General features: G+C 54.4%; 12 protein-coding genes across 12 annotated transcripts; 8 read left to right on the top strand and 4 right to left on the bottom strand.

The window, feature by feature from the left end:
• Nucleotides 1-1,623: 1,623 nt before the first annotated feature.
• Nucleotides 1,624-2,527, bottom strand: K452DRAFT_290133 (uncharacterized protein). The gene is made up of 4 exons (XM_033540950.1): nt 2,413-2,527; nt 2,316-2,350; nt 2,035-2,183; nt 1,624-1,901 (listed from the first exon to the last, which is right to left on the bottom strand). Exons 1-4 carry the CDS (start codon nt 2,487-2,489, stop codon nt 1,824-1,826), a joined length of 339 nt encoding a protein of 112 aa, XP_033394745.1. The 5' UTR covers nt 2,490-2,527; the 3' UTR covers nt 1,624-1,823.
• A 320-nt stretch (nt 2,528-2,847) lies between these two features.
• On the top strand, nt 2,848-3,881 carry K452DRAFT_290132 (uncharacterized protein). The gene is made up of 5 exons (XM_033540949.1): nt 2,848-2,905; nt 2,953-3,061; nt 3,115-3,180; nt 3,236-3,656; nt 3,720-3,881. The coding sequence occupies exons 1-5, from the start codon at nt 2,894-2,896 to the stop codon at nt 3,820-3,822; spliced, it is 711 nt and encodes a 236-aa protein (XP_033394744.1). The 5' UTR covers nt 2,848-2,893; the 3' UTR covers nt 3,823-3,881.
• Nucleotides 3,882-4,230: 349 nt separating this feature from the next.
• On the top strand, nt 4,231-5,688 carry K452DRAFT_300605 (uncharacterized protein; the record flags this gene model as incomplete). The annotated part of the gene is made up of 2 exons (XM_033542349.1): nt 4,231-4,428; nt 5,377-5,688. 2 exons carry the CDS (start codon nt 4,231-4,233, stop codon nt 5,686-5,688), a joined length of 510 nt encoding a protein of 169 aa, XP_033394743.1.
• A 192-nt stretch (nt 5,689-5,880) lies between these two features.
• Nucleotides 5,881-7,284, bottom strand: K452DRAFT_360766 (uncharacterized protein; the record flags this gene model as incomplete). The annotated part of the gene is made up of 5 exons (XM_033546370.1): nt 5,881-6,230; nt 6,287-6,516; nt 6,569-6,877; nt 6,931-7,089; nt 7,119-7,284. 5 exons carry the CDS (start codon nt 7,282-7,284, stop codon nt 5,886-5,888), a joined length of 1,209 nt encoding a protein of 402 aa, XP_033394742.1. The 3' UTR covers nt 5,881-5,885.
• Nucleotides 7,285-7,402: 118 nt separating this feature from the next.
• On the bottom strand, nt 7,403-7,960 carry K452DRAFT_360765 (uncharacterized protein; the record flags this gene model as incomplete). Its single annotated transcript, XM_033546369.1, has 3 exons — nt 7,403-7,690; nt 7,748-7,807; nt 7,874-7,960. 3 exons carry the CDS (start codon nt 7,958-7,960, stop codon nt 7,475-7,477), a joined length of 363 nt encoding a protein of 120 aa, XP_033394741.1. The 3' UTR covers nt 7,403-7,474.
• Nucleotides 7,961-9,408: 1,448 nt separating this feature from the next.
• Nucleotides 9,409-10,809, top strand: K452DRAFT_275975 (uncharacterized protein; the record flags this gene model as incomplete). Its single annotated transcript, XM_033539261.1, has 3 exons — nt 9,409-9,594; nt 9,649-9,848; nt 9,915-10,809. 3 exons carry the CDS (start codon nt 9,409-9,411, stop codon nt 10,807-10,809), a joined length of 1,281 nt encoding a protein of 426 aa, XP_033394740.1.
• Nucleotides 10,810-11,155: 346 nt separating this feature from the next.
• K452DRAFT_290129 (uncharacterized protein) lies at nt 11,156-11,652 on the top strand. The gene has a single exon (XM_033540948.1). It carries the CDS (start codon nt 11,300-11,302, stop codon nt 11,549-11,551), a length of 252 nt encoding a protein of 83 aa, XP_033394739.1. The 5' UTR covers nt 11,156-11,299; the 3' UTR covers nt 11,552-11,652.
• Nucleotides 11,653-12,960: 1,308 nt separating this feature from the next.
• Nucleotides 12,961-13,576, bottom strand: K452DRAFT_79717 (uncharacterized protein). Its single transcript, XM_033547157.1, has one exon. It carries the CDS (start codon nt 13,482-13,484, stop codon nt 13,146-13,148), a length of 339 nt encoding a protein of 112 aa, XP_033394738.1. The 5' UTR covers nt 13,485-13,576; the 3' UTR covers nt 12,961-13,145.
• Nucleotides 13,576-14,905, top strand: K452DRAFT_79758 (uncharacterized protein). The gene has a single exon (XM_033547161.1). It carries the CDS (start codon nt 13,668-13,670, stop codon nt 14,835-14,837), a length of 1,170 nt encoding a protein of 389 aa, XP_033394737.1. The 5' UTR covers nt 13,576-13,667; the 3' UTR covers nt 14,838-14,905.
• A 410-nt stretch (nt 14,906-15,315) lies between these two features.
• K452DRAFT_79741 (uncharacterized protein) lies at nt 15,316-16,261 on the top strand. The gene is made up of 2 exons (XM_033547159.1): nt 15,316-16,001; nt 16,166-16,261. Exon 1 carries the CDS (start codon nt 15,435-15,437, stop codon nt 15,921-15,923), a length of 489 nt encoding a protein of 162 aa, XP_033394736.1. The 5' UTR covers nt 15,316-15,434; the 3' UTR covers nt 15,924-16,001; nt 16,166-16,261.
• Nucleotides 16,018-16,460, top strand: K452DRAFT_79755 (uncharacterized protein). The gene has a single exon (XM_033547160.1). It carries the CDS (start codon nt 16,112-16,114, stop codon nt 16,394-16,396), a length of 285 nt encoding a protein of 94 aa, XP_033394735.1. The 5' UTR covers nt 16,018-16,111; the 3' UTR covers nt 16,397-16,460.
• A 910-nt stretch (nt 16,461-17,370) lies between these two features.
• On the top strand, nt 17,371-22,972 carry K452DRAFT_300600 (uncharacterized protein; the record flags this gene model as incomplete). Its single annotated transcript, XM_033542348.1, has 2 exons — nt 17,371-20,168; nt 20,230-22,972. The coding sequence occupies 2 exons, from the start codon at nt 17,371-17,373 to the stop codon at nt 22,970-22,972; spliced, it is 5,541 nt and encodes a 1,846-aa protein (XP_033394734.1).
• Between the last annotated feature and the right edge of the window lie 68 nt (nt 22,973-23,040).

Genomic DNA, 23,040 nt, shown 5'->3' with positions numbered 1-23,040 from the left:
AAAGATGTCGCACACGCGCGCTGGCTCGAACGAACTATTTGCGACAAGATCTTCACGCAAGGCTGATCGTTCTTGGAAAAGAGAGCTTGTTGCGATCGTGCTCTTTCGCCGCTAGATACCCTTCCCTACCTTCTCAGTTCCCACCGGCTTGGGCTTTTTATTGGCAAACTCGGTCCTTACCGTAATTTTACACCCACACTCTTTTAACTCCGACTTTTTCATCGCATCTCGGCGATGAAGCCAGCGCGAAGGCACAGCGGGCGCTCTCTGCACAGATCGTAATCTCTTGGTCAATCCGGAACGCATTTGCGAATCGTTTTAAAAAAAAGCCTGAGCCACGCGCGCGCGTTTGGTGATCGACATCAGCCCCGTCTATTTGGGGATTTTTATGGTTGCAAGGTGTTTGGTGCCGCAGAAAGCGAGAAAAGACAAAAAGGGCTTCGGATTGAGTCTAGCTTGCTTGCTTTGTGATTTTCCTTGTTTCTCTCCTTCTTCCTGCCCCTGAAGATGTGAATTGTCCACGGGTACTACAACAATCGGGTCTTTACTCCTTTTTTTGGCTGCTCCGACCAGTGCTTACCGTTTTTGGGCTCTTTCTCTTTTGATATGCGCGTTTTTCTGGGGACTTCACCAAACTCATCTGCGAGGCGTTATCGTGATACTGATTGATTGATTTGATTGATTTTGACTACTATTTCCTAGGCTCTTTCTCTCTTCATCTTCCCCGCCGATATGCTGGAGATAGGCAATTAGTTGCCTAGCTCACAAGCGGCGAGGCGGGGAAGAGAGAGATCATGCGTGGCTTCAACGGAGAACTCGAATCGATTAAGCGGACTATTGATGGCATTTTACTATTTCCCTTATGTTTCCTTGGTTTCTTATTATCTGCTAGTAGTCCTTTTCCTTCTCATGCTTCCTTTACTATGTCCTCTTGCTGCTGCTTCATCCCTCCTCCTGGCTTGATTTGAATGCACAATTCCCCTTTTGTTACGTGCTTGGAAGCTAAAACATTTGAGCATGCGTGCGAGTGAGCTTGCATGCATATGGGAATGAAGGCGATGGACTGAGTGGTCTGGTTGGTTGGTTGGTTAGTAGATAGCCCTAGCTAGCTAGCTGGCCCTCCCTCCTTTTTGGCGTCGGTAGGCGGAATGAAAGAATTTGTGGCCTCTCTCTTCTCTTTTCCTCTCTCTCCCCATCTCTTGCTTTCTCCCTAATTACGTGATGAGCTTGCTCCGTGTGATTGTTTGCGCGGTCAGTCGTGGCCGGTAGGTGATATTTGTGGGGGTTGCGAGAGGTGTGGGGATACGTATGTTGGTGGTGATGAATGGGGAAAGAAGAATTGTTGGGGAGCGCGGGCAGGGCCAGTCAGTGTTTGCTCCTGTGGGTCGCTGTGAGTGGGGAATGTCCATCTCTTCGCTCATGATATGGCGTTTTTGATGTGCGTGCAGGGAGAGTGGGCCTGCCTGTCTGTGGCTGCAGATGAAGGAGTGTTCCGCTTGATAGGCAGTTAGGCAGGGAGACGATGCGCTGCTCTGCAGATAGTGGTGCAGGCACGTCAGGGCAGTAAATCGGTCTCGAGCTCGCCGAGCCGTCGGCATCGAGCAGAAAAGAAGAAGCAGCGTATACGCGAAGAGCCATGTCGTTTAACTCGCTATACGGTGATGTTACAAGCGCGTCCGTAAACCCTCGAAGCGCTATATCTTTCGACACAATGCCACAAATTGCCCAAGCCTGAGCATTGATTTCCCCAAACGCCAAAGCCCAATGCACGCGCTCCCGCGCCTTCATGCAGAACTCATTCGTGTCACCCTCGATTGCATTGGCTACTTTCGCCTCTTGTCCGCCTTCTCGACCTCCTCCAAAACTTGCTCCACACGGTACCTGGGCTCGAGGAGGCCAACCTGTCGATTCCCCGTCAGCCATTGGACTTTCCGGCCATTCCAAGCTTCCGTCCAACATCGCCAACACCAATGTATTCCCCGCGCGGGTGCGCTCTCTCGCCGTGAGAAAAATGTGCGGTGCAGCGAAACGTACCATGGACAGCAGCCTCCACGCGGTGTCGCTTGGCTGTGCACCAACACCGAGCCAGTATTGCGCGCGCGTCCGGTCGAGCTTAATGTCCTTGAAAGGACGGGCCTCCGGGTCACCTGGCCTCGGCGCCTTCGGGATGGGGTCGTATGTGCCTTTTCGCGATGTCAAGTCAGCTATGGCCCAAGGCGTCAAGCGCATTCCCGGCTCTTTTGCTCCTCGCAAGCTTCCTATACCAATCCAGCAGGGGGGGGGGGGGGGGGGGGGGGGGGGGGGGGGGGGCGTACCGAGAACCTCGAGGGGCTTGCTGTTGCGTGCCGTGCTACGGAGATGAGACGTCAGTTTAAGCGGGCGTTTTCGGGCGTGCGCCAGTGGAGGGCGTACCGGGCGTGGGCGACGACGATGTTGTAGAAGGGGCTGTGGCGCTTGCCGAAGCGCGCCAGGCGGATCTTGAGGACCATGGTGGCAGTGGGACGCGGGGAGTCTGCGCGGTGCGGGCTGCTCGGCGTCCAGCTCTCTATCAGACTCCGAATGTTTTCTGGGACCACGCGGCGAAACGTTGTTCCACTGACAGGGATCCGCGCGTGGTCAACGGTCATGTCAACAACCTCCGTCTCTTGTCTCTCATCCATGGATGCTTTCGTCTGATGTGGCTGTCCGAAACCAGTGACATTTTTGCTCCTAGCTCCGTGCTGTCAGGGTCCCTCGATCTTCCCGAGAATTGAGGCGTGCGCTGCTTCCCAAACGGGGCCCTGCATGATGCACGCGATATGATGTAATTGTCTGCCCTTGCGCTCTCAAAACTCACCACCATCCATCAAACGACTCCCCACTGCAAATGCTCAAAGCCACAAGAACATTGAAAATGGCATTGAGAGTAAGCCTCCATTTTCCTCTCATACGCACTGTTCCTAACCCTACTAGACTCTTTCCGCCAAGAATGCCCAGAAGCTCGACGAGGAGCTCATGTCCAGCGGGGCCTTCTCCATCGATCAGCTGATGGAGTTGGCCGGCCTCTCCGTCTCTCAGGCTGGTGTGTCTCTAGCCTTATCTTTTCGTTTCTTCAAAGTGTCTAACCTCTCGCAGTCTTCAAGCTGCAGCCGCTGGAGAAGGGGAAGCGTATCCTCGTAGCATGCGGCCCAGGAAACAACGGTAACTATCCTCAGAAACATCTACGCTACTACTAAAATATACTGACAAACACCAGGTGGCGACGGACTCGTAGCAGCCCGCCACCTCTGGCACTACGGCTACGAGCCCACCATCTACTATCCCAAGCAGAGCAAGAACGAGCTATACCAGCGGCTCAAGAAGCAGCTCGAAGACCTCGACGTCCCCTTTACGGACGACTTTGACGCCGCAGTCGGTGCAGCCGACCACATCGTCGACGCCATCTTCGGCTTCAGCTTCTCGGGCGAGGTCCGCGAGCCCTTCCCTAAGGTCATCCAGGCGCTGCGGGACACCAAGGTGCCCGTGCTCGCTGTCGACGCGCCCTCGTCCTGGGATATTGAGAACGGCCCCCCGAGCGATGGCCCGGGCAAGGGCTTCCAGCCCCCGGCTCTGATTAGTTTGACGGCCCCGAAGCCGCTGGTTAAGCACTTCAAGGGCCGGCACTTTGTTGGTGGACGGTACGTTTTGCAGGGTCTTTTGCCTTGTTCGTGATTTTTGTGCTGACGTGCGAGTGCATTCAGGTTTATGAACAAGACTATTGCGGAGAAGTACAGTCTTGATGTGCCCAAGTATGAGGGCCTTGACCAAATTGCCGAGGTGTCCGTAGAGGGCCAGAAGCTGTAATGATTCTCTGATATCCTAGTTACGACAGTTTCATGAATAACAACATCTAATCAACCAGAGTCTCTGTGTGCTGTGAAGAGCAACATGCTTGATCTGTTTCCTTTCTTGAGCCTTTGCTGTTTTGGGCGTTTTCTCCCAGCGACAGACGAAAACCAAAGGAGACCCGGAGTGGAACCCTTCGAAGAATGCACCGAAGAAATTCAAGAGAGCCTGGCTGAGTTCCATTAAGGACGACATCATTGAAGATCGAGCGCGTCCCCACACTGCAGCCTCATTCCGCGGCTAGTCAGGATTTCACATAGCGCTTTTGCTCCTGCTGTGAAGACCGTTTTACTCTCTACTGTCTTCTACAGCAATGACGAGCTACAACAATTAGAACGAGCCTTGAACGGCGAAGGGGTCGACAAAATGCCACACCTGAATACGCACCGTGGCCTTAATGCCCTGCGAGAAGCGGCATCCGACAACTCACAAAAACACAACGATGACGATCACGTCCATCTTCTGGCTTTGGCGCTCCGCAATCTCAAAAGCCTAAAATCGATCCAATTGTACATGAACCCGAAAGTTGACCTACGTAAGCCTGTGGGTGCCACGTATGCCGCCGTATTTTTACAAGGTCCAGCAATGCCAGCACCTCCGCGACAAGGTTGCTCGTGCCGGTTTTACCTTTTCTGATTCGGAGAGATCCCGACTGAGGAACAAATAAACGTGCCAAGTCTTGCGGAGAGCAAGTTTTGTACCTCGCGCTAGGTCCTGTTTGGCCCTGCTTTCGAAAGCTGTGTATGGCTTGGCGATGTAGGTCTCTAAGATGGTCGAATGTTTTTGATCGCTGATGTATTTGACTAGTGATGCTTGACAACTTCATTAGAAGTTATTAACCTGTATCATTCTTTGTTTTTTAATGCTTTCATATAGAGTGTGTTAGATAGTAAGCCGGTTCCGCAAATTCGCCAAAAAAGCGAGACAGTCATTTTGCGTATGCCGCCGTCTCCTAAGGCATTCCAACCATTTTGTTTGTCCACGAGCTGGCGGTGCTCTTGGAGTTGATGTCGTTGACAGCCTTCTGTATGAAGTCGGCGAGGCCTTTTTATTGAACAGAGCAATTGCGGGTTGACGTAAACGCGCAGGGGTTGCAAACTCGCTGTGAGATGGATGGGGAAGACTACTTGTGTTTAGTGCTTTTTTTCTGCGGAGGTGCGGTTAGGTTCAGAGCAGGCGTGTAGACGGGCTATCAGAACCAGCTTTCAGAGGAGTTCTAGCACCTCACTGCCAGTCCTTCTGACAAGACCTATGGCGAGACTTGGGCCACTGCCACTGGTGCAGACAGAGCGCGAGTACTTTAACAAAGACTTCAACCGCTACAGTTACGAGAGCTGGTAGGTCACTGCTCCCTATACGCTTTTTGGGAATATTTGCTACCGGTTGTCAATGTTCAGCAGCCATGTGCTCACGCATGCATAACAAGCATCAATGTCTAGGCCATTTTAGTGCACGAACCGTCTGAGCCATGGGAGCCAGTTTCAAGACCATTGAATTTCGGCTTTCAAACAGAAGGTCAAAGACAAGGCCACGAGTAACACTGAGAAGCCATGGTCGAACCGCACCCGGGGTCAACTGGGCCCCGAAAACGTCACATTTGCTGATTCCATCCGCATCTACAAGACTAATGCTGAAGTCAACATGTTCAATGACCTCAGCCTGCAAACCATGGACAAGCCCTGCGTCTACTTCCGCGACAACAGTCGTTCTCCTGCTGCCTGCATATCCTCAGTGCCGACTTACAAACAGTCCGTTTGCACAATATCCAATGAACGGGTCTTCTTCTCCGACCTGTCGATCACCAACTTCTTGAAGTGGCATTGATCGTCATCAGTATTGTTCGCCGGTATATGCGGGAGAAATGCAGCGGTGTCTTCGGGCTATGCTGCGCTCGTTGATTGGGTGCGAAATACGGTCAGTATTTGAAGTAAAATTTCGATATGAAGAAATGAGTTAACAAAAGATATATAACAGGATCCAACGCCATAACTCCTAAAGTCACTTCGTTGTACGTTTCGTTGTCATGCTGCCTGGTTCGGTTCGCCAAAATTGGAAATAAATACCACAAGCACGGCACAATACGCAGCTGATGCGGCAAAGAGTTCGTGGCGTTTGGCCTTTGTCAGTGATGACATGGCGGCGGAGAAGAGCAAGGTGAAAACGACCAAGACGCCAATAGCATCAAAGGTAGAGGAGCGGTCTCCGAAGCTGGTGAGTTTGTACATGGCGAAAACTGGAAGAACGAGTAGGACGAAGATTATGCTCGTGATGATGAGCGCGACTAATCTCTCCACACGGTGGGTATCGTAGTAAAAGATACTACTATCTTTTGTCTTTGCATCCAGCTCCGGTGACCGGAATATCTTCTATCAGGATTGTCAATACCGAAGAGAGGTATAGTTGGAGTAGCCGTTCCACATACCCGTACCAGCTTAGAATCGCATTTCTTCAGTAGAGACTCCACCCATCCGTCAAAAACAGCCCATTCGCGTCCTTGACGGAGCGTAATTATATCCTCTTTACAATGGAACGGGAGCCGGTCATGGCTCACCAAAGGCTCTTCGTTGTTGAAGAATGCCCTGACGCTATAGTAATCTCGGTCTGATGGTCTTTGGAAGGCACCTGTTTCCCTAGCCTTGACCAGAACCTCGTCTGGGGCAACAATGTTAGTTTTGCGTGTTATAGTCTGAGAGTTGGGTCTAACCGTATTCCATGAGTGTTTTTTTGATATCTCTCAAGATATCTCGACGGCCTCGTATGTTCCCTTTCGCCTCCATCACACCAGCCTCAACGTCCTTTTTCCACCATTCTAGCCGTACGCTGACAGTATTGTCTTCGCTTGTGCGGTCACGCTTATCTACCCGATCAAGCTCCTTTTCCAGAGACTGCAACTCAGCTTGCATGTCTAGAAGGACACGAGAATGAAGATAGTTGAAGCCGCGGTAAAGACTAAAGCTAGACTCGCTAGCCAGAAATGCGGCAACCAGTGGGTACCCGGTTCCGCAGGACTCTACTGCATTAATTTTAGGAAAACGGTTATCTGAGATACCAAAAAATATAACCTACAATCGCGTGTTTTCGAGGGAAATATGTCAGCCTTTGTTTGGCTTAACTCCCAGGGAATTTCCAGCTTCGCTGATAGGCTTGAGAAGAGTCCATTTAGTTTTGGGATACTGTGCGATGGCCATTTGATTTTTGAAAACCTGCCATTGCAGGCCCTCGTGTCTATCTCCAGTCAGTATCGAACCGTGTACCTAATTGATAATAGGGGTGCAAACTACTGTCTGAAGTTGAGTCAACTTTTTCCGTGGGACTGTTTCTGTCAGGTGCGACAAAATTTCCTGAGGTAGAAACTGCAGTAAGGCCGGTATCCGTTGGCGATTGGAGAGTTGTGGGGCTTCCGCCGTTTGGAATATCCATTGTATGAAAACTGAATGCTGATTTTCGGGTGAAGTGAATGCAAGATGCATTGTTATATAGATAACTTTAATCAATCACACAGAATAGAATTTCTCCACCAGGTTCAGGAGCCTTCCGACCGGTCAGTCATTTTCGTACGAGTGGCTGCTAATGCTTGCTAGGCTACGTTCCATCCGCATGAGGTGACACACTACTCTACTTCCAGTTCCGACTCCGTAAACCATCTGCCATTCTCGAACAATGGCTCATCCTTGTTATTGGAATCCAGCTTCAGCTGATGTTTGTGTTCCTTGATGTTCTCGTCGTATTCGACTTTCACAACTATGAAAACCCTAGAAACCAATTTTTTGTTCTCAGTTACTCCGTAAGTAACTTTGGTGTCTTTTGGGAACATGGAAGTAGGTTTCTGGAATAATTCGGTCAGAATCAACGCCAAAGCTTACATCAGAGACAAATGCCCCACCTTCCGGTCCTTTGGTGGTTTCAATTCCACGTTAGATTTCTGAGGGTCATCACCCGACATCTAAACCAGGAAAGAGGTGCGTTAGCTCTACAGGTCATGCGCCATTGAACGCGTATCACAACGTACATGGTGGTTCAGAGCTCCCATTGGTAGGTGACCTGATTCAGCTCTAGTGAGCAAGGCAGAATCCTCGGCCAAGTGGGCTGTGGCCATGATAGTGATGGAAGTAGGTGAGAGGTTCGCAGCTAAGTGCAGGGCTCTCATCTCCCATATCCAATTGCTTCAGGCTGAATTTATAAGAGGTCCAGAGCCCTTCCATGAGGCTGAGGCAAGCCATAACCGCATACCAATGTGGGCAGAATTGCTTCTCCTAGCGTACAACAGCTCGTCCTGTATGATCGTCGATCCCTCAGACGGTTCGGAAATGCTCCCATGGGCTTCGCGTGGCTGCATGACGGGTAATACCGGCAGCTACAGCTATTGGTAGATCTGCTGCGGGGCTAATTCGAGCAACCTGGCGATTTTGCTCAGCCAAAGAGGCAGAAAGCAGGCAAACAATATACGACGGGGCGCAATCAGCTCGTGGCTACATCTGCCTAATTTGCTGACGGTGGCTATATTTGCAGAATGGCGCGCGACATAACAACATGCATGTCGATCAATGATTCTTTCGTCCACCTACCGTAATTTTTCCCTCTGGGGAGCAAAATTTGGGATGTGTTACATTTACTTTTCTTTGCATCCTAATTTGACATCTTACTTTAAATGTACTTCTCGTGTAGCACATCAGAAGAGGAATGGCTGGTTGCTAATCCGCTCATGTAAATGCGTATGTACAGTCCTACAAATGTCGCTATTCCCTGCTAGAGATTACCTAAATAGGCAGATAACATGTAAAGGCCCAAAGGGCCTGATAGGCGGTTGGAGTGGGCAGATTGTTCCGCACCTTGTGGGGTTTTAGGATTACTGGTTCAGTGTTAAGTGGACATAACGGTCGAGCTGATCAATCTCAGATGAGGGCTAAGAAGAAGTTTTTTAGGAGGAAGGCTAAACGAGGCTGTAGGCAAACTCAGCTCCAAGCCATGGCTTAGTGCCTTTCTCGTGATGGTTGCATTATGACCTTGTGTTCGGAAGTCATGAATATAAGCAAAAGGCTTTAAAAAGGTAAAACAGAGGCACGAGGTATGTTCAGCTCGAGTTCGCTTACATGCATCTTCAGGGTAGAGCTTCAGTCAGTGAGGCTGAGTGCGGGGCCGGGTTGCTATCATTTATGCCAATTCGCTGGCAGTTGCCGAGGTAGCATCGCTATACCCTGTCAGAGAGGCGGAGTCAAAGAAGGCACTCTTATTGTTAGGAAGCTAAGACATAGTGGTGGGTGGGTGGCTGTTGCTCTAGTCCCCGTTTTGTGGCGTTGTCTGCGGCAAAAGCATCTGCAAACCGGGACACCCACCGTCTGCCCTAAACATAAAGGCATCAAATCATAAAGTCTTGACCAGGCGCCAAATTTCTCACCAACCATCTCACACCTTTTTTGTACAAACATGAATGGAACGAAGAAGGCGAGCAATCGGGACGGGCCTGCTGCAGTGGACACGTCTACCCAAAGACATCATGTGGAACCGGAATCCGGCCTAATTCAAGGGCAACAGATGACCGCGTCAATGGATCTTGTAGACTCACCTATTAGCTTCTACCAAGCCAGAACAGAGAGAGAAGCCTCCGACAAACAAATGTTGTGGCACGATGAAATTTGCAAGAATATGGCAGTCGTAGATGGATATGAGCGTGTCGGGGTTCTTATCATCAAATGGATCAACCATTTGGACCAATTGGACTGTGAGCAAGAGGTGAAATGCAAAAACATACCGTAATATGTCAGAGTCATGCTAACAATTATACAGGTCAAACAACTGGATGCACTATTCAAAAACCGCTTCCATTATGAGACACGGATCGCAGAACTGACCGCAAAAACTAATCCTTCACTGCAACTCATGAGTGCTGTGGTAGAATTTGCTAGGGAGTATGACGGCCCAAGCAATTTGGTGATTGTCTACTATACCGGACATTCAGAATACAATAAGGACTTGGATGCTCTTGTGTTTGGAGGGTGAGTGGAAAACTTTTACTCACTTATATGCTAGCTGACATTGATGAAATCATAAAGGTCTGCAAAATGCATCGCCAACCATGAAGTCTGCTCCGAGGGATGCTCTTACCCACCCTGCGCTTTCTGGCCGGATGCGGAGAGTGTTCTTTTGGGGCCTCTTGACGCCGATGCTTTGACGATCTTGGATACCTGCTTCGCCAGCAACTCACACAAAGGAGGAGCTTCCACAAATCGCGCGTACCAAATGCTGGCAGCAAGCGGGTTAGATCGAACGACATCTGGTCCTGGGCCAAAATCTTTCACAGCCGCTATGATAGATTCACTCAGCGACTTACTGGATGAGCAAATGTCGTTCAACATATGGAAGCTTGTAGAGAGAATCAACACGAAAGAGTACAGGCGCAAGAATCCAGCCTTTGTGTATGATCGTCTCAAAATGCACAAAGATTGGATCACACTCAGCCCATTGGACCAAAAAGAGCGTGCAAAGGCTCACCGAAATTCAACTGGAACCGGGAACCTAACATCTCTGACGTTGGAATTTGTCCTGGGACAAAGATCGCTTTCAGAAACCGAAGTGAAGGAACTGGCCCGACACGTTGCCAGAGCTTGTAAAACGGCTAAAGTCAAGACACGCAACGTCAAGTGGATTGATTTCAAGCAGCGAAATACCTTTAAGCAAGTGGCGAGAAGTTCCCATTTTATTGCTCGAATGGGATCGTTCGCACGTTCGCGCCAATCAAGCACTCCTGCTGCACAGCAGGAAAATGCCATGACTGCGCCGCCGACGCCCATGGGGGGTATTTATACCGACCATCTCAATATCACGAGCGGGGATACGCATATCGACAGCAAAAACACGCTAGTCGGTGCAAAGAACACGGGCACTGTTCGTTCGTCAGGGAGATCATCAAAGCGTCGGAATGTGCAGACAGAGTCGCCTACCAAGTAGAGGCCCAACTTGCACGTTCAAATGGGTATACCATTGAGGGATCGGGTTGCCGGAGTCCTGGGAGGTATACTATCCGGGGTAACACTGGCTTTTCTCATGCATGGGTTCTGGCAGAGACCATAACTTGGCACACCTTCTTTACAAACTCTTGTTCATTCATTTGTTGCATATATTTGGTGGGCATTTTTGCACCTTTTCTCAATGTTAGCTAGTGAACATTATGGGTGTTGGGGTGGTACAATGCTTTGCAATAGTACTGTCAATTCAAGTGTTTCGTGATCCAAGCATTTACGCAACAGAGCGCTCAGATTTTCCTTTGCAAGGTTACTCAACGAAAGATTGTGAAGACCGTTTCTTGACAGTTCACTCGGATTCTGCCAACTGACATTAACCCTAAAATTCCCAACAAGTCAGCTCAGTTCCCAAACAAGCGTCAAAAGCTCCAAAAAGACCCTACAAACCAGCCAAAACAAACCAACCTCTTAAACTCATGCCAAGGAACAAACGACCCCTCACAGCCCCTCCCCCTCCCAGACCTCTCGTCCAAACACAACCCCCACCCCTCAGACCCGTCAAAGCGCAAACAACCTCAAGACAAGACACCCTCGACGCAAGACACCACCCTCACACCAGTTTCAGCCCCCACCAAACCACGCGACCCTTCACCAACAACAACGACCTCGGCACAGCACGCCACAGCACCAGCGTGTCTCAACGCAGCACACCAACCCCACCATTGTAGGTACAGTACAACAGCCGCCTACAAGCGACGCCAAGCGACGCCACGCCACACGACCCCGTCCAAGCTCACGGCATGAAGACGACGAAGCGCCTGGCATAGCATGGCGTAACCAAGCCACCCGCGAGCGCACCAGCCGGATCCGCTCCCGTGGCCTCTTTGACCAGGCAACAGCGGCTCGGACATGCAGTCGGATTTATGCCTATTTCTCTTTGTTCCACTCTGAGACCGTGTCTCGCCACCGCGCAGCCCTATCGAGAGTTGTGTGTTTTGGAGAAGATAAAGTGGAGGACTGATAGCAAACAAAGGAAACTACTCATGTTGAAAACTCCAAGCAGAGATTCCATTAAAGACGGGACTTACTCTGCTAAGACCTTTTGCTAGCAGCTGGACGTTGGAAGCGGGTGTAGCTGTCTTCAGGATAACAGGTATCCCGATTCGACCCCCAATCTTGTGAGTCTTGAGCCTCGACTCTTAAAAAGCAAGGAGAGACACGGAAAGAAGAAGGGTAAGACACCCCCACCACGCCTACACCTACCGAGCATACACGCACGCACGCACTGCCGAAGGAGCCGAAGGAGCCGAACGCCCACACCTACAATATCTAGTTACAATGGAAGCATCTAGCATCACTACCAAGGTGAAACACAGACACCACAGCAGCCACGAGCAAACCCCCCATCTAGAGGCTAGCTGCCTCGCCACCAGCCCCACCCACCAGGCCACAAAACCCAGCCGGCAGGAACCTCAGCCGCAATGGACCGACCGACCGCGCGGCCCGCTTGCCCACTCGCGAGCGCGACGCCCGGCGCTACGTGCTCGCGGGCGCGGAGGAGACCCTGATCCCGGGCTGGGTCCGCAGAGCGGGTTGACGGGCTAGCTAGCTAGGTACTGTAAATTGATGGCATTGGCCATAGCCAAGCGCCATGAAGGACCCTGGCTCCACGCGGTGGAGGCGAGCGAGCGAGATTTTGCTGGGACGCGTCGTGGTCGTCGTGGTTGGTGGTGGCGCGGAGGAGAAAGAAAAAAGAGAGCGGCACAGACGAGATGACGACGCGAGTGCGCGCTAGGGTGATTATGTGTTTTTTGCGCGGGCGGGGGTGGGGTTTTTTTCGTGCAGGGGACGCCGTGGGATTGGCGTTGGGGATGGGGGGAGGTTTGTTTTGCTTGTGTACTGTGTTTATGGTGGATTGGCAGCGTTGAGGGTGGTGATGTGCATGCTTGCATGGGCAAGGCGGGCAGGCCGCTGGGATGGTGATGGTGGTGATGGTGGGTCGTGCGGAAACAAGGACAAGGAGATGCCAGCACGCTCGAACACTCAGGCCCACTTGAGCGTCATCGAGTGTTAAGCGTATCTGAAGCAAGCTGCAAGCGGGCTAAGGAGGGGTGTCCGGTAGGATGCCTTGAAGCTTGAAGTCGTATGAAACCAGACGGGAAGGGAAGGGGGGCAACCAATCCGGAGCAGCGCGACCACCCTCGTGGCATTCCTTCTCCTGACGAGAGAGGCCCGTAGGCGGGAGGCGCACGCAACCCGCTCCCGTCATTTTAGTCATTTTTAGGGCGCCAGCAAAGCAAATGAGGAGGTACGTACGCTGTTCTAGAGTAATACCGCAGCTCGAGGCACAGGCGATAAGCGGTCGAGGCAGCCGGGGATGGTGATAAGCGTACGCAATCCACGGGTGCACGGAGCGTGAGGAGCTGACGGAGGGATGCCTGAGCGCCAGGCGAGGCTGGCGTTGCTGGGCAAAAGCGAGCGTCGGGAGCTGCGGGCGCGCGGTTGGGGGAAGCGGGTGGGCGGAGAGGACAGGAGAAGGACTGGGATTTGGATGGACGCGATCGGCTGGCTATGGGCGGCCGTGGAGTTGCAGGAGAGCAGTGTCGCTGAAACACTTTGGGCCCGGAGGTGAAACAGCAGGCTTGGGGTTGTGGCGCGCATCAATGAGCCGATCGCACATGACGCGTCTGACGCACGTGACCCGGGGGGCCGCGGCTGGCTTAAGTATGGCGGACTTGTCCGTCACTCCACGAATAGCACTCGCTTTCTTCTTCCTAACTATCTCTTTCCTTCTTCTCACCACCACCACCCCCACCAAACACATCCATACTTCTTCTCTCCACCATGAAGTACTCCGCTCTCGGCCTGGGGGCCGCCGCGTTGATCGCGCCCTCGTCCGCCTTCCTCATTCCTTCGACCGCCGATGGCGTCACCGGTCCTTTTGCCGACCAGGAGCTCAGCCTCGTCGATCCTCAGAACCAGCTCTTGACGCTGGACTGCAACAACTGTGCCTTTGCCGGCTCGGCTGACGAGGACGACGACTCGGTCTGGGTCCAGGGCATCGAGAATGCTCTGCTGCTCAACTTCTCCGTCGTCGACGGCTACTCGGTCGAGCTGAACGGCGCCCGCCTCTACCCTCCCACCGACCTGCCGCAGCCCATTCCTGTCACCCAGGTCCGCTCCGACGTTTCCTTGACCGACATCCGTGCGAACGCTGCGAAGTATGGCGAGCACCCTCTCCGCATCTCCGGCTATGCTCTGGAGATCGATCCCTCGGTCAGCTCGTCCGAAGGCGCTGAGCTTATCCCCATGACCTTCCAAATCGCCTCGCTTGAGGGCCGCCCCGTCGACGTCTCGGCCCTCGACGTTAAGCTCATGAAGCTGCCGGATGGCGAGATCCAGATCCTGCCCGTCACCGCCGCCGCTCCTCTTACCTCGATCGAACCGCCCCAGCAGGACGACGAGGCCTGCAGGGACTGGCCTGTCCTCTGCAAGTGGCGCTCGATAATCTCCGACCGCATCCAGGACATGAAGACCTCGATCGAGAAGGGTATTCCCAAGGGCTGCATGAAGGGCCACCACCACGGCGACATGCCGCACCACCCTCCTGCTCCGGAAGACATGGAGCCGGCTGCCGACGACGAGCGCCCGCACGACCACCACCACGGCCCGCACCACGGCCCCCACGGCATCATGCGCCACCACCGCGATGGCCCGATCGCACACTTCTTCGGCGTGCTCGGACGCATCATGGTGCCCATCTTCATCGGTATTGCCTTTGGCGCTCTTACCTACGCCACGGGCTGGCTCGTCGGCTGCGTTGTCGCCTACATCTGGCTGCGCGTGCAGGCTCGCCGCAACGGCGGCTACAACCGTATCGCTCTTGACGAGGAGGAGGTCCTGGCCAAGGAGGTCGGAGCTGTCGAGATTCCGGCCGAGGAGCCTCCGCTCTACTCGGAGAAAGAGGTTGTCCCCGAGCCCGAGGCCGAGGCTGAGCAGCGCGAGCAGCACTAAACGTGCCCGCCTGCATGTTTCGCCACTACTGTCCTTTTTCTTTTCTTTTTCGTCAATATGAGCGCTACACGGCACGGTACAAAAATTATCAGACTGCCAGGATGGGGTTGGGGGTCACAAATGGTCTTGACGGCGTTCAACAGGAGTTTACAATGAGCGAAAGCGGCGTTACAAAAACAACCCCACCAACTACCAATACGCATCCTTTTTCTTTTCCCTTGAAGAACCAGCAGGGGCGCACGAGAGGACGTTTATACTTTGTGGTATAGCTAGATAGGCCTCTTCGTTTTTTCTTTTTGTTCACGCACTTTTTTCTGGCCATGTCCAAATGATGAACTACTTTTCCTGCTCTCACCATGCGTTTGTCCGAATACCAAAACCTATATCAACAATATTTTACATGCGACGATCAACAAGGACCAACAAAACAACACTGCTATCGTCGCTATCGTCATCATCAACATCATCGTCATTGTCACCTATAACAATAACATCACACGCGCCTCGCCACTCACCCATGCAATCCACAACCCGGACCTCGGAGACGAAGTCGGAGCTCGCGCGCCCCGTCGCCCGGTCGCACGACCCAACACCTACATGCACGCACGCACGCATCACCCGCTGCTGCTCGCGCTAAAGCCAATAGCACGCTGCGCTGCACAACACAGCCCCCCTGCGCTCTCTGTCTGTCTTTCGTTCTCTCTCTCCCCTATTGTATTGCTGATCGCATGTGTTCTGGCCAGCCGGGCCAGCTGTACAATACTATGTAAGGGCAGGGAGGCGAGGCCAGCTCATCACGCTAGGTGCTGCCTACCCTGGGTGTCTGGGTTGTCGGTAGCCGCTGTTGCTTCCCGCCACCCGCGTGTCCGCGCGCGCCATGTCCCCACTGTAGTGTCTCACGCTCGGGGCAGGGGGTACGCGGCTGAGCTGTGGTGGGTGGGTGGCTGGTGGTGGTGCTGGGTTTTGGTGTGTTGTGGCAGGTGGCTGGAGTTGTGGGGGGTAGGGGGTAGGGGGTTGTGGTGGTGCCTTAGAGGGGGTGAGAAGGTGGTGGGATGGATGGATGGAAGTAAAGCTTTATTGAGGTGATGGTAGGTAAGAGGTTGGTGAGTAAGAATGGACAGGCAGGCGTTCGTATGCTTGGTATGCATGCAAGCAGGTAAGCAGGTAAGCAGCCAAGTTCAACCACCCTCCATCTGTCCCTGTATCTATCCATCGCGCACTGCACTGCAGCATCTCTTCAACCACCACAGCACGCGCAACCGTCTCCCTTTGCAATGTCGCCTCGCCGTTTCCAGCCAGCTGCGCGGGGGCTAATAAAAAAAGCTAAGAAAAACAATCCAAAGAAAGAAAAATTCTCCCCTCTCATTCCTCATCTCTCTTCTCAATCGAGTACTTCAATTTCTTTGTCTCCCAGCATCCGTCCATTCCAGTTTCTTTGTCTCGCCTCTTCAGCCTCGCTATCTATATCGCCGGAACGGACGAGCGACCTGATCCGGCGTTCTTTGTTTGTGTGCTTCTTTGTTTGTCTCGGGTCCGTGGTTCGCGGTGTTTTCCTTTAGGAACTCTCGGGGCTCAACGCTCACTGTCGCGACCAAGCAATGGAAGACAGTGTTTGCGACACCAACAGGAGGTATGTAGTATGGTGTGTGCTTTGTGGTGCAGAAAAAAAAGTTGGTTATGATGGTTATTATACAGTTTTGCTTCTTCTTCGATTTTTTTTGCCGTCTCTGCTCGTTGCTTCTTCTTCTTCTTCTTCTTCTTGCTTCATGCGTTCGTTCTTGTTGTGATTTGCTGCAACACCATCTAGAGACTGGCCCAGTTGTCCTCCGTACATGCTATGCAACGCCTCCCTGCCCATATGTCCTTTCTATCTATCTGCAAGGTAATCCATATCGTACAGTCCAGCCCCCCCCCCTATACTGTAGTCATCCATCCAAACCTACACATACATGCACTATCCAACGAACAAGTCAAATCTCCACCATAAACGACGTACATACACCAAAGAGTCAAACTTCCCAAACCTCCCAACCTCGCACGCCCAAAACCCACACCCTCCCTCCCTCCCTAACCCCCTCCGCACCCCCCTCTTTTATAACCCTCCCGCGCGCACGCAATCAGTCAGACCACCACACGCACACCCCAGCCGAACAAACAAAGAACCCCCAATGAGCGCAGCAATCCAATTGTCCAATTGTCCCACAACGCAGCCATCGCATCCAACTACTGCCGAAAACGGCCACTCGGTTCGCGCGCGTGCTTGCTTTTTACTTGCTTGCTTCTTGGTAGGAAAGAGAGATACCGGCGCCGTCTGTCGATCGAGTCGGATCCGCCATTTCTTTCAGAACCCTCCTCCCTTACACCGAGTGTCCTGTCCATCCATCCATCCGTCCGCCTTTCGCCTTTCGTCTCTCGTCTTTCGCTGTCCTCGATTTCCGGAGAGCAGAGCAGTGGCACACCACAGTGTAGCGTCTTAACCCCGACACGTCTGTACCGGTGTACACAGCCATTGTCTGTCTGTCTGTCTGTCAAGATGGCTTCCTCCTCTTCCAACGACAACGACAACACCGACCCCTCCACCAACCCCCCTCCACCCCCGCTCCCCCCTTCTCGACCTATACCAAAAGACATCAAAGGCAGCAACAACAACAACAACAACAACAACAACAACGCCGTCGAAGCTGCTAACGTATCTCTTCCCGCGTCTCGGCCTACGTCGAAAGACGGTGATAGCACCAGCGCTAGCAACAGCAACAGCAACGACAAAGAAGAAGAAGTCAAGGATGGGGATAGAGCTGAAGCAGGTACGCCAACTGATCGTGCTGCGCCGACGGGGACGGGGACGGAGGTAGAGGCGGGTACAGGGGCGGGGGATACGGATACGGATATGACAGAAGCAGAGAGAGACATCAAAACCGACGGCGACAGCGCAGCTTCCGGGGCCGCTATCACAGGCAAAGAAGACGACGTTAGGAGCAAGACTAAGGGTGCAATGGATGCAGACGAGGACCCCACCACCGGCAAAGACCAGCACGTCACGGCCGCAAGCCCCCCCGCAGTCACGGCATCGGATGCCATAACAGCTGATACCGACACGCCTGTTAACACGGCGGGCTCTACGGACGATGACGCCGCCGACGGTTCCGCCACCGCCAACGAGCATGTTAACACTGGAAGCCGTGTTAAGAGTGGCAGCGCCGCTACGTCAGAAGGAGAAGAAGATGCCGATGCTGCCGCCGCTTACCACGCTCTTGCTACGGGAGACTCTGACGAGCAAGCCACAAACAACAACAACAACGACGCGTCTCCTCCTCTTCCACCTCCACCACAACCAAGCTCTTCCACTCAACCCCAACCCCACTCTTCCACAGAAGAAGCAACAGCATCAATGACCCCATCCTCAAAACAATCAAAACCACAGCTTCCGCCACTCGACCTCCCACCACCCGCTCTCGAAAGCGGCAGTAGTGGTCAAGGTCAAGAAGAGCCTCGCACACCACCCGATCAAACATCCTCGCTCGACACATCCTCGCTCGAAACACCCGAACGCGATATCGAAATGGGACGCGCCGGCCCGCCTAACAACAGTCCTCGGTGGCGCAAATCGAGCCCGATACCGCTGCCGAACAGCCCGTCCTTCTTCGCGTCCAGCGCCGGCAGCAGCCCGCGCCTGGCAACATTCAACTCCTCGCCGCCAGCCGGCCCTGGAGTTTCCACGCCGACGCCCGGCAGCCCTTCTTCCTCCAATGAAAGCGCCATCAACACCTCCACCGCCCCGAGCGGCGAAAAGGAGGCGCCGCTCGAGTCGCCGGAGCCTGACTCCCCTACCCCTAACCCTGCTCCTAGCTCTTTCGCTCAAGCGCTGGGCTCTGCTGGCGCAAACACGGACTCGAAGATGCCGCGCCGGCCGGCTTCCACCACCTCCTCCCTCTTCGCTGATGTTGTTGACGGAGAAGGAAAAGCGAAAGGCAGGAGCGCTTCTCTCCCAAGTGGCCCGGGATCCTCCTTCACGTCCCATCCAGACACTACTCCGGAGAGACCGCGACCATACACATCTGACGGCTTGCGTCGCGGTGCAGACTTACAACCCCTCAACATGAACACGCGTCGGCGGTCTATCGATCCTTCGCCCTTGTCTCTGTACTCAACCAAGCCGGCCAGTCATAGTGCTGCGTCATCGCCATCTTCAGCCTACAGCGAGAAAGCGGATTGGCGTCACCCGGGCCCCAACACTTTCCATAAACAGACTTCAAAGAGTGGCGGTGGTTCGAATAGCAGTCTCTCGAGTAGCAGACGCTCTTCCTCCCATGGAAAGAGCCCAAGCCCATCGCCCAAGGATGACGTGGCTGACCAGGCCAATGCCCCTGCTAGTGATAAGCAAGGGCAGGAAGCTGACAGCCCGTCGTTAGATGATAACACGGTTGAGACCAAGGGCGATGGAGAGGGTGGAAACCTCCAGGAGACTGACAAAGTTCAAACTCCGTCTCAAAGCGATAACCCTGCTGGCGACAAGCAGGCCCAAGACACTGCCACCGTGCCATCGGACGACAAGAATGAGCCTAGACGTGCCAGTGATCAAGAAAAGATTGACGCATCCCAGGAACCCGAACAACCACAGCCTCCTAAGCAGACCAAGGCACGCTCTGGTGGTTTAATGGGCAGCAAATGGAACCCGGGAAACAACGGTCGTAGTGTCGATCCTGAAGGGAGAGAAGGACCCCAGGAAGCCAACAAAGCTCAAAGTGCCAAGCTTGATAGCAATAGAAAGGCCGAACAAGCTGACGAGACGCCGTCAGACAAGGCTGAACTGATTGTCAGTCAAGAAGTAGACGATAAGCCTCAAGGAACCGACAGAGTCCAAAAAGGCAAGTCGGTAGAGGAAGAGTTGTCTGTCGGAGAGGCGGAAAAGACCAAGGACAGCAAGTCGCCAGAGAAGGCGGCTGAACCTGGTGATAAGCTCGAAGAGAGCGGTAAACACCAGAAAACTGACGAAGTTCAAGACGACAAGGCAGCGGAAAGCGCTTCGCTGGCCGAGGATTCTGAAGACAGCAAGGACAACCAAGCACCACGGGGCCGTCAAGCCGAAGACGAAGAGGAAGCGAAGACAAGTGAAGCACCATTAGGTAAAGTGAAACCCGACGATAAAAAGAATACCACAAACGACACTACGTCGACAGAACAACAGCCTGAGGTAGAAGCAGACAAGACTGACGAGCAGCCAGAACAGCAGCAACTCGAGGAAGAAGCAGACGAAATGGACAAAGCACACGACCTCTCGGAGCTGGCATCGGATGGGCTGCCCATGTACGACGAAGAGACGAAGTATCGACAGTAAGTGTGGCTAGCCGCCTAGGTAGACGTCAGTGATGTTCACAAGCTAACGCAAGCGCAGATGGTCATGCGAGCTCGGCGACTGCACATGGTGGTCCAAGTCGGAGACGGCCAACGGGGTAGCGTCACGGCGCGACCACTGGATCAAGAGCGCGAAGCACCCACAGTTCACGACGGTGCACGACCTGCCAGCAATGACGGAGGGCGAGAAGCTGTACGTGGAGGGCAGGGCGGGCAAGAGCGGTCAGCGGCCCCGGGGCGGTAAAAAGCGCCACAAGCGGGCCAAGCAGGGCAACGACGACGATCAGGGAGCAACAGCGGGGGAAAGTGGGGACGCGGAAAGCGGGGACGAAGAACAAGGGGAAGTGGAAGAGGAAGGAGACGTGGACGCACCTACCACCAGGGCCGCCATCTCGGCAACGGAAGGAGCGGCGGACTCGCTCGGGGCAGGAGCCGATGGTGCAAGCAACACGGGCGCCGGCCGGCCCGATGGCGGCCCGCGCGTCGTCAATAGGGGGATGCCTGGCCCGGACCAACATGACCAAGCGCGCCGAGGCAAAAGCAGCCCGTCGCGCCTCTCCGGCGTCGCCTCGCTGCTGTCTCTTCCTCATTCGACCAACACTACTGCTACCACTACCACTTATACTACCGACACCGACACCACCGCTGCCACCATGGCGTGCAGCAATGAGGGGTGCATTGATAAGCTCCATGAATTGCAGGGCAGGAACCAGTCCCTGTCAAACGACCGAGATGCGCTGGAGGAAGACGTAAAGGGCCACCTTGACACCATCGAGACAATCACCCGCGACAAGAAAGAGCTCGAGGGCACGATTGAAGACCTGCGGAAGACCTTGGTATTCCGCGACCAGCAAGACGCGGCCCACTCGAACCAACTCAATGAGCAGGCCGAGGCGCACATCAAGTTGGAGAAGGAGAACGAAAGGCTGAAGCACGAGCTCCACGCTGCCCAGAAGAGCTGCCAGGACGCGAATGCCGGAAAGCAGGCTGCCGACGAAAGGGCCGACAACATGGAGAGAGCACGGGTCCGCGTGGAGAAGGATTTCAATGACTTGGCTGCCAGCTTCCACGCATTGCGCGACAGCGTTGAGCGCGAAGCCCAAGATAAACACCAGCAACGCGACTACGACGTCGAAATCTCGCAGTTGGCAGAAGACGTCCAAAACCTGAAGCGCGACCTGGATTTCGCAAACTACGAAAACTCCGAATTGCGCACCGAGAACGAGGCCCTCAAGGAAAAGAACGACATGCTGCAGCAGCAGCGAGCAGAGGAAGCCGACGAGGAGGGGGATCGACCAAACCCGTTCCGCACGAGCCTCAACAGCGTCACAAGCGTCGCAAGTCTCAGCGAAGAGCTCTCCGCCTGCGGCGACGACGACGAAGACGATGAAGACCACGGCTATGACCAGCAATTCGAAGAAATGCAAGGCGACATTGACATTCTCAACGACGAGAAGCAAAGGCTCGAAAAGGAAAGGATCGAGCTCAACCAGCTGATCTCTACCAGAAACGGCACCATACTCCAGAAGGACCTCTCCATCAACGACCTGACCGACCAGCGCGACCAGCTGCAAAGGAACCTCGAGGCCCTGCAATCCCGGACCACGAACCTGGAGCAGCAGCTCACAGAATCTTCTTCCTCCTTGGCCGCCGCCACCGAGACGCACGCCGCCGCGCTGGCAGACATTCAACAAGCCACGAACACGCAGCTGGAAGAGCTGCGCGCCGCAATCGCAACCAAGGACAGCGAGATGGACGGCCTCCAAACGGCCACGGACGCGCAGCTCGCAGGCCTGCACTCCACCCTCACGGCCAAGGACAGCGAGCTCGACGACCTCCGCAAACGCCTGGATGCCGCAGAGGCATCGGCAGCAGAGCACACAGCCGCCATCACCAGCAACAGCAGCAAGGAGCTGGACGAGCTGCGCAGCGCCCTCGCAACCAAAGACAGCGAGATCAACGACCTGCGCAGTCGGCTGGACGCCGCAGAAGCAGCCGCGGCAGCGCACACCACCACAAGCAACACCAACAGCAACGAGCTGGCAAGCCTGCGCTCCGCCCTCACGAGCAAAGATGGCGAGATCCAGGCCTTCCGCTTGCGCCTGGCCGACGCCGAAGAAGCTATCGCTCAAGCAGACCGCAGAGCCGCCAGAGCCACGGCCAAAACCAACGGCGGCAGCGCGAACCGTCTGCGCACGCCCAGCCCGCGCCGCAACCATCCCCGCCACCGTGCTGGCCCGTCCTCCTCCTCCGACGACTCCCCTGGCACCGACATCTCGCGCTACCTGGACTCGCCGGGCAGCGCGTCGGAGCGCTCGGAGCGGTCAGAGCCCGCGCAGCGGCAACAGCAGCAGCCGCAGCAGCAGGACCAGGGACTGCGGCGGCGCGGCGAGCCGCAGACGCAACAATCAAGGAAGACGACAACGACAGCGAACAACAAGAACGGCACCGCAGACACCAACGCCAGGAGCAACGGCAGCGCGCCCTCGGGCGGCGGAAGAAGCCGCCACTTGATCACCACGCCGGCGTACATAGTCATCGTCGTGTGCACCTTCTTCGTGCTGTACAAGCTGTACACGCACAACAACAGCGACGAGCCGTACGGCGCGCAGGGGCGCAGGGTGCCCGGCGGCGGCGGCGAGTTCGGCTACGGCGCGCATATCGCGGGCGTGGTGCCTGTGGGCTGGAGCTCCGGGTGGGGCTTCGGTGGCAGCTCGTGGTTGGGGCGGTGGCTCGTGGGCGTCGAGGAGAGTTTGGGGCTGGTGAGGGGCGGGCTGATGTGAGGTTGTTATTCGTTGGGGGTGGTTGTTTGCGTTTTTTGTGCTGTCGTTGATAAGTCAGGGTTTGCACG

The sequence above is a fragment of the Aplosporella prunicola genome (genome assembly GCF_010093885.1).
Source record: "Aplosporella prunicola CBS 121167 unplaced genomic scaffold K452scaffold_21, whole genome shotgun sequence".
Lineage (NCBI taxonomy): Eukaryota > Fungi > Ascomycota > Dothideomycetes > Botryosphaeriales > Aplosporellaceae > Aplosporella > Aplosporella prunicola.
Note: the sequence above shows the minus strand (reverse complement) of the source record. Positions and strands in the feature narration are given on the sequence as shown.

Excerpts from the sequence above, each read along its gene's own strand:
- K452DRAFT_290133 (XM_033540950.1), bottom strand. The coding sequence starts at position 2,489 with ATGGTCCTCAAGATCCGCCTGGCGCGCTTCGGCAAGCGCCACAGCCCC. Across the intron at positions 2,351-2,412 it reads ATCGTCGTCGCCCACGCCCG|CACGGCACGCAACAGCAAGC; the intron begins GTACGCCCTCCA and ends TCATCTCCGTAG. Across the intron at positions 1,902-2,034 it reads CGTGGAGGCTGCTGTCCATG|GTTGGCCTCCTCGAGCCCAG; the intron begins GTACGTTTCGCT and ends GGGAATCGACAG.
- K452DRAFT_290132 (XM_033540949.1), top strand. Across the intron at positions 3,181-3,235 it reads ATGCGGCCCAGGAAACAACG|GTGGCGACGGACTCGTAGCA; the intron begins GTAACTATCCTC and ends GACAAACACCAG. Across the intron at positions 3,657-3,719 it reads CGGCACTTTGTTGGTGGACG|GTTTATGAACAAGACTATTG; the intron begins GTACGTTTTGCA and ends GAGTGCATTCAG.
- K452DRAFT_290129 (XM_033540948.1), top strand. The coding sequence starts at position 11,300 with ATGCCAAGGAACAAACGACCCCTCACAGCCCCTCCCCCTCCCAGACCT.
- K452DRAFT_79717 (XM_033547157.1), bottom strand. The coding sequence starts at position 13,484 with ATGCGCGCCACAACCCCAAGCCTGCTGTTTCACCTCCGGGCCCAAAGT.
- K452DRAFT_79758 (XM_033547161.1), top strand. The coding sequence starts at position 13,668 with ATGAAGTACTCCGCTCTCGGCCTGGGGGCCGCCGCGTTGATCGCGCCC.
- K452DRAFT_79741 (XM_033547159.1), top strand. The coding sequence starts at position 15,435 with ATGCACGCACGCACGCATCACCCGCTGCTGCTCGCGCTAAAGCCAATA.
- K452DRAFT_79755 (XM_033547160.1), top strand. The coding sequence starts at position 16,112 with ATGTCGCCTCGCCGTTTCCAGCCAGCTGCGCGGGGGCTAATAAAAAAA.